This window comes from Quercus lobata, chromosome 5, assembly GCF_001633185.2.
Source record: "Quercus lobata isolate SW786 chromosome 5, ValleyOak3.0 Primary Assembly, whole genome shotgun sequence".
In the NCBI taxonomy this organism is placed as follows: domain Eukaryota; kingdom Viridiplantae; phylum Streptophyta; class Magnoliopsida; order Fagales; family Fagaceae; genus Quercus; species Quercus lobata.
In genome coordinates this window covers 6,004,477-6,012,946 of record NC_044908.1, presented here as the reverse complement: position 1 = coordinate 6,012,946, position 8,470 = coordinate 6,004,477, and the positions used below count along the sequence as shown (strand labels likewise).

Sequence of the window (8,470 nt, the reverse complement as noted above, 5' to 3'; positions counted from 1 at the left end):
GAAACTCCTTAAGGAAATATGCCGCAACAAAAATTCTCCTATTCTATGTTACGGTCTCGAGAATCAACATAGTTGCTTGTATAGCCTACATTGGCTTTAGCATAAGCACAAAATTACGAGAATCAACGGATGTTAGCACAGTCCAAATGCGCATGCGCACTTAATTTGCACAATATATAAGAGATTTCTAGTTCTAGTCACTGCGACTATTAAAAACCAGCACAAGCTGCTAAGCACTCTCACTTGTTGAATTCAAAGAAAGAATAAGAGACACTGATATACATGTTAGTTAAGGGTAAGTTAGCCTATTAGTAATTAATTTGTGCCTTTATTTTTTTATTATGTTTTTCATTGATTGCACTCTTCTGTTATACTGAATATTTAGTACGTAACTGACAAATGCATATATATATATGTGTGTGCCATTCTTCAGTGGTGAGCGCTTTGATCGTCGCAAGGATGTGGAAGGTGTTCCAAATTTTCCCAGAAAGTTTAAGAACAATTTTGAACCAACGGGAGATACAAGCTATGGTGATAATTAGCCTTAGCTTTCAAAGCATCCTCATGGGGATGGGCTATAGGAGAAGGTATACTTCAACCTACAGGCTCAACATGGTTCTGTGGGTTCCCTACCTGTCAACAGACTGGTTTGCAACAGTGGCGCTGAGTATTATCTCAAACAATTTAGGAGAGAAGCCAATTGATCCAGAGCTCATCATGACAGCATTCTGGGCTCCATTTTTTCTGTTGCACCTTGGTGGTCTAGACACCATTACAGCCTACTCCTTGGAAGACAATACGTTGTGGCGGAGGCACGCTCTATCATTAGTGAGCCAGGTTACAGTGGGTGGCTATATCTTCCTCCGAGCCTGGAACAGTACACATTTGAATTATATAGCAGCTCCCACGTTTATTCCAGGGTTAATCAAGATTGGTGAGAGAATTTGGGTTCTGAGGTCTGCGAGCAGTGAAAATTTTAAAGCATCCATGCTCAGCAAACCTGATCCAGGCCTCAATTATGCCAGATACATGGAAGAATACCTCTCAAAGAAAGAGGAGGGGTTCAAAGTTCAATCATGCCCAAGCATTGAAGCTACGGTTGTAGCAGATGTTTCCTTCGTAGCCCCAAAAAATGTGATGATTCCAGGTGCAGCCTCTCTACAAGATGCCTATATTTTATTCTGGAGTTTCAGGCCGCTATTTGCAGATCTTATTCTTGGTATTCAAGATATAAAGAACAGCCAATCATTTTTTCATGAAGTGAATTCTTCTGAAGCTTTCGAAGTGATTGAGGTCGAGCTGGGATTCATGTTTGACATGTTGTATACAAAGGCTTTCAAAGTTTATTCTAAAATGGGCGTTATTCTCCGTCTCCTCAGTTTCTCATCAACCATGTCTGTGCTTTTGGCTTTCTTGATCATTGACAAGGATGACTATTCAAGAGACGACATAATCATCACTTACATATTGCTGGTTGGAGCCATCGTGCTAGAGATATATGCAGTGTTGGTGCTAGTTACCTCAGATTGGACAATGCTCTGGCTGAGTGAGCGCAAGAATGCTGCGGTGGATATTTTGTATAGAGCCATTTCATCAGTCCGAATGTGCGGGATCAAGAGGTGGTCAAACACCATGGGACAATACAACCTAATAAGATATTGCCTTCATCAGAAGCCAGCCAAGTGCAGTGTCGTCCAACAGTTCTTATTCAATCATGACTTTTTGGAGAAGATTCGATTCCAACAATCAGCGGAGGTTTCTAAGGATTTGAAGAAATTGATATTTGATCAGCTTTTAGAAAAATCAAAGAATACCTCATATGAAGCTTGCAAGAAATTATGTGAGTGTAGAGGTAACGAGGTTCTTAAAAATGCGAAATGCTATGATTGCAAGGAAAAAGACAAGCGCAGAACACATGAGGAGAACCCCGAGATAGAATCTGAGCCACTTACTAAAGATGCAAAATGCATCTATGAGATCAGCAAAGATGATATAAAAACAGTGGAAGAGAGCATTGAGGCAGAATTTGACCAAAGCATTCTTCTCTGGCATATTGCAACAACCCTATGTCATTATTCTGATTATTGTCCAAATAGCGAAGTCAGCAAGTTGATATCAGAGTATATGTTGTATCTTCTAGTCATGCGTCCTGTCATGCTGCCCAATGGCATTGAACAAATCAGGTTCCAAGACACGTGGGCTGAGGCCATTGATTTTCTGAAACAAAGAAAAATATCTGATTTGAACCAAGCTTGTAGAAAGTTACTTGAAGTGAGCACCGATATTCCTCCATCTGAAGTGAAAGGAGACAGAAGCAAGTCAGTGCTATTCGATGGCTGTAAACTTGCTAAATCATTACAATGCCTGCAGACTGAAAAGAAGTGGGAGTTTATAAGTCATGTATGGGTGGAAATGCTGTGTTATGCTGCAACTAAATGTCGATGGAACCGTCATGCTCAGCAACTCTGTCGAGGCGGAGAGCTACTCACTCATGTATGGCTTCTGATGGCGCATCTTGGTATAACTGAGCAGTTTCAAATTTCGAAGGGCCATGCGAGGGTTAGGTTGATTGTGCATTGATATGGTATGTGAATTGCTTTTAATTACGAAATAAAGGATCTCATTTTTTAATGTTCCACTTAAAATCCACCTAATGCAGACTATTATGTGTTCATTTTCTTCGTTTAAAACTTTCATTAAAAGAAGAAAAAAAAAATGACAATTTGTAATTGCTGGAGCATTCAATGGAACATTAAAAATGAGACAAACAAATAAAGCATTGATATATATTCAATGTGTTATACAATGTGTTTTTTTTTTTTTTAATTTATATATATATATATATATATATTCAAATGTGGTATATGAAAGTTTAAAAACGTGTATAAACACCTTTGAACGTTTAGACCCCCAAATTACAACTTAACCAATTCAAGCAATATGTCAAACAACTAGTGTGCGGAAACTTAACATATGCTATAATATGAAATTGATTAAAAACTATCTAAGCCAAAACAAAACATAATCCACAGCAAATAATAAAAAGGCAAAGATAGAGAGGAAGGAAGATGCAAACACAAAGACAACACGCGATGTGTTATCGAAGAGGAAACCGAAGCCCTCGGCATAAAACCTCTTCGCCGCCCTCCAAGCGGTAAACAATCCACTAGAAAATACAGTTGGGATACATGGACAGCAATAGACCCTCCAAGCCTAATCTACCCAGTGCACCTAAGCCCTCCAAGCTTCTTGCTCCAACGAGGTTGCGCCGAACCTTTTTCTTTTCTAGCTTCTCGGATTCCGCTACTAGACCATAGCATCAACCAATGAAGATTGGTTCCTTCCTAACTGCTTCCCAGAAATCCAAACAGCTGTCTAACAGTAATGATGATGGTGAGAACCAGGTTTGGTATAATGCCTCTCAAGGATTTGACAATGGAGAGGAAGAGAGTTGAAGAATTTGAAGAGACTCTAAGGTATAGATTGTGGGTGAATCAATCTTGTTTTTCTTTAGGGTTTCTCTCTCAAAAATCTCTCTGGAAACTCTCTAACAATCGTGGGTAAAAGGGGTATTTATACTGGAGTGGGAGAGGAATGTGAAACGTCAAGTTTTACAAAACAGGGGTGGCTCGCGGCTTGACCTCGCGGCTTAACCAAGTCGCGAGATCCAGTCGCGAGATAACCGTATGGCCAGTTATCCTGTTTTGTCCTGTAGTGCTCCAACTAGCATGACTGTTCATCTTCCAGCATGCTTGGCACGTGTGCTGCGTCTGGCGGCTTGCAGCCGCGAGTCACCCGCGAGTCCCAGCCGCGAGTCTCTGTTTTCTTGCACACTCTTGAGCAATCTTCACTCTATCTCACTCACTACCCTTACATCAAACCCACCTAAATACAGGGTTACTAAATGCTGAATTACAAGCAAATTTGGCGCGGAATAAAACCAATTAGATGGTTGAATAAATTCAACCTTACAATCTCCCCCTTTGGCTATTCCGTGACAAAACCCTAAAACAGACTCTAGACTTAACATGTGAGTTGGGAACAGTTGAACAAAAGTCACTCACACCTAACTCTAGAAACTGTGAAGCACTTGAATCATATGAACATAATACTCCTGAAACACAACAATACACCATGATCATTGTAAGCAGAAAATTATAAATGCATATGAAACAGGCAATATGTGATCAAGCAAAGATGAAGTAAAGAAACAAACCATGGCTTGATCAACCAAGTGAACACCACAAGGTAGTGATCACAGTGCTCATTCACACTTGAAATGAACACAAGGACATACAAGTTAACAAGTATAAGGCAAGACACTTGTATGTTCAACACTCAACCAATGCATAATACATAAGGTATATGCATCTAGGAACAATCCTACAAGGGCACAAGAGTGACAGTACATAAACCAAAATGCAAGACATTTAGATTAAAGTACTGATTTCAACATAGCATAAAGGCTGCAATAAGCAAGGTACAAACTATAAAACCTACAAACTATGCATAAAACATTAAGCCTAAAAGCTTACAAAAGCACATGGATACAAACACAAAACATCCTGAATAACATCATCAAAATATATTAAAGTTTAAACTAAGAGTATAGGTTAAGAGTTAGAAACAACTATACACCAAAAACACAGTGTATCAAACCCATATAAACATTAAATACCCAAAACATAAGCATATATAAACAAAGTTTCTGATCTTGACAACTTTGACAACTCCCCCTCAACACATTACTCCCCCTTAAGAGCTGCTTTTCTGCTTCTCAATCATCAATGTCATTATCAACCAGAAAGAAAACATCTCCCCCTTTTTGACCGGAATGGCCAAAGGGTCACTGATCAGGCTGGGTGGTGAAGTTGTCAAGTTTTGCAGACAAAACATCAATCTGGTCCTGCATGGCTCTCATCCTCTCAGAGTGCTCAGTCTAGACTTCTCTGATCCCATCAAGTCGTTCCAGAATGATTTGAAAAGCATCTAAAGGTGTATCTGAAGAAGTTGATGCTCTAGACCTTTTGCCACTCCTCCTGGGTGTTGAGGTTGATGCATGTCCTGCTGCCTCTGCTTCAGTCTCCATTGGTACACCCTCTCCTTCATCACCTTCATCTTCTTCTCCTAGAAGCCTAACACTTATCCTTTTGCAGGTAAGCTTGTTAATTGCAGAGGGTGTGGACATGGGACTGATGTCTTAAGGGATTGGAACACCCTTCCTTCTAAAAATCCTCATTAGCAAACTGGGAAAGATCAATTTTGGCCTAGAGGTTGTTCTTGTCTCATCCACAATGGTGTCATATATGTGGGAACTTATGTCAATGAAATTCTTTTCTTTGAGATCCATCAGAAAAATTGTTCTAGCACAGTTGATTGTAGTCAACTTCTTTATGGGATAGAGGTTAAACATCATGATTATTGTTAGACATCTCATGTCCACTGGAAAGGCAGTGGTATTCAAACATTTCCCTTCTCTCTGCCCACCTATCCTTTGTTGAACTGTTTCAATAGAAACACTCCTATCCTTATAATTGATAAATTCCTCATCTTCTAATCCTTCAAGCCCTAGCACATCATCTATGACATGTGCATCCAAAATGAATTCTTTACCTCTAACCCAGCAACTTAACTCATTCTCCTTTATCACAGCATTTGAATAAAATTCCCTAATCAGGGGTTCACATACTACAGGGAAATCACTCAGAAGCTTTTCCCATCCTCTTCCTTCAAAACAGCTGGGGATAAAGGATTGTCTTAAGTCTTCCAAATCTACAAATCTTTCTTGAATAATTCCTGCTTTCAAGAAGATATCCTTGTATCTCTCAAAGTGATGAACTGACCTAAACAGTTTAGAATCCATTTTCAATCTTTTGTCAGCCTTCTTTGCAGGAGTTTTCTTCTTCGGAGGTGAGAGAGCCATCTGTGAACAATCAGAAGAGGTCACAACAGCATAGAACAATATATGTGAAGACCTAGTCAGTATCATGTAATTAACAAAGAGATTACAGCCACACGGATGAACTTAAACACTTAAACAATAAGCTTCTTAGATCATCCACATGGATAAACAAGCCTAAAATAGGAAACACAAGAACAACATGGAGAAACTATCCTAAAGGTAGATATATGTCATTGAGACATATAATAGAAAAATGATATGACACACAATCAGCATTTTGAAACTAACAGATGCTCCCAATAGATTAACACAATAGAACAAGCACATTCAGCATAGTAAAACTCACAACCTCAAACGAAACATTTTGAAATAGCTCAACAGCTCAAGTTCAAATAAAATAAAAGAAACACTTAGCTAAGCACAGGATGAAGAGCAAAAAAAAAAAAAAAAAAACAACTAAGATCAAATCAAACTCTAGCAACAGCATCCGCAAGCTAAGCATGAACAAAGAGCAATATCCGAAGCACAAACCCATTTCTAAATCATAAACATATGCGAAAAATCAAAGGGAAAAACACAAAAACAAGTAGAAATGAGTTCAAAACTGAAAACCCATACCTGAGACTTGAAGAATTTGAGCAGAAAATATGCAACAATGGAAATTGGAAATGGGAGCACGGAGTGTTTGGGGGGGAGATAGTTTAGAGGGAAGATGAACAGTCACAAATGTTCGAGGGAAAACTGAAAAAGATTTAAAAATTGCTCCTATTTTTGCCAAACACGCGTTTTTCGCGACTTGATTAAGCCGCCACACAGTCGCCAGTTCAAGCCGCCAAAACACTCAAGGACAAAAATTTGAAAAATTTTTCTAAGTGTTTTTCGCGACTGGAAGGTCTACCCGCGAGTGAGTTGCGAGCTGAGTCGCGAAAATCTCTGAGTAACCCTCGCGACTGGACCTTCCACTCGCGAACAAGTCGCAAAAAATGACCCGCGAAGACGCGACTGAGGCACGCGACTTGACATACCCGCGACTGAGCCGCCAAAATAGGGCAAAACTGGATTTTTGAAATTTTCAGATTTTTCAAACAAAATACTTTCCAAAAACACCTAAAACACTCAAAAATCTTTTTGTGCTTGATTTAACAAAGATTGAGCATGTGAAAACACGTTTCATCAAGTACAATCACACAAATGAATATGGCATTTATTGAACATAAACTTGTGTGTTGTGTGTGGATATCAACAATGAGATAGTCCTTAGTCTAATGTGAAGTTTCAATGATCAATTCAATCAAGACATACACAATTAGCACTAGATCATATAACCCATCTCAATTATAGAAATATGTATATATGACCCCCCACAAAACTTGATAACTTAACTTGGAGCTTTACATTTGACTCCACTTTTAATCATAACATTTGATCTTTTTGATCTTTTGAGGCAATCACCTCTCATTGTGAGAATGATATTTGACATTTCACTTTAATGAACAACCATTGGCTTTTTTAATAAACATTTTCTTTAATATAAAGTCGCTTACCCTTTTTCCTAGTCGAATACTAGAATGTGCGACAGGCTTTTGTAGCTCAATATCTCTTTTCATTTGGAGATTTACATTTGGTGAGCTCTTTTTAGCAAAAACATAAATAAATAGTGGGAAGATATATAGACACAAGTCCATGCATGTCTCAAGATCAACATAACCATTCACTAATCATTCATGACAAGTTTGAAGATCTATTTACAACAATCACATAGATTTCAAGATTTTTCCCACAGTGATATGAGTGCATGAAACCAAGCAATGCTCGAAAATGCACAAAGCCATTAGCATAAAGGTACAAGGCAAAACAAGTTTTGAGACAAAAACTCAACAAAGTCAAACAGGCTTTTTGATTTTCTAATTTTTATGTGATTTTTGGATTTTTGACACAAGAAACAAAAAGATTGATAAGAAAAAATAAAAAAAATGCACAAGTAGACAAGCAAACAACCAACAGCAAAAACAAAACAGCAAGCAAAACAAACAAACATTGTCACAAAGCATAGGAAGTATTAATGCATGGACATGTTGTAATGCTTATGCATGAGTACCCTTTTTCACCCACACGTCACTTGTGTTTGGGGTGATTTCCTTATAGGATTGGGTACGGGAGTTAGGGCTTTCAAACCTTCATGAGAAGCTTTCCAAGCAGTTGGTGAATGCACCAATCATCTTCATCACGTTCATCATTCCGGGATCACCATTCTGATCTCTAGATTGATCACCTGCCCAAATTCTTCTATCATTTCTAGGTCCTCCTGAACTTTGAGGAGTTGCACTGTTCTTTACTCTCAGCTTTTGGCAATTTGGTCGAGTATGCCCTTGAAGTCCGCAATAATGACACAAATAAGTTGCTCTAGGACCTCTTTGTGGTCGTGGGCGTGACTTGGCACGAGATTCAGACCTGCCCACAGATTGATTACGGGGATTCAGCATCCGTTGGTTCACCACATTCTTCTTCTCCTCCACCTCGAGCTTCTCACCAGTAAGGTCAGCTACAACTGGATCTTTGGCCTTTACA

At 38.9% G+C, this 8,470-nt stretch overlaps 1 protein-coding gene across 1 annotated transcript; it reads left to right on the top strand.

Moving 5' to 3' along the window:
* The first annotated feature begins 612 nt into the window (after positions 1-612).
* Positions 613-2,580, top strand: LOC115989859. The gene has a single exon (XM_031113737.1). It carries the CDS (start codon positions 613-615, stop codon positions 2,578-2,580), a length of 1,968 nt encoding a protein of 655 aa, XP_030969597.1.
* The last annotated feature ends 5,890 nt before the right edge of the window (positions 2,581-8,470 follow it).

Excerpts from the sequence above, each read along its gene's own strand:
- LOC115989859 (XM_031113737.1), top strand. The coding sequence starts at position 613 with ATGGTTCTGTGGGTTCCCTACCTGTCAACAGACTGGTTTGCAACAGTG.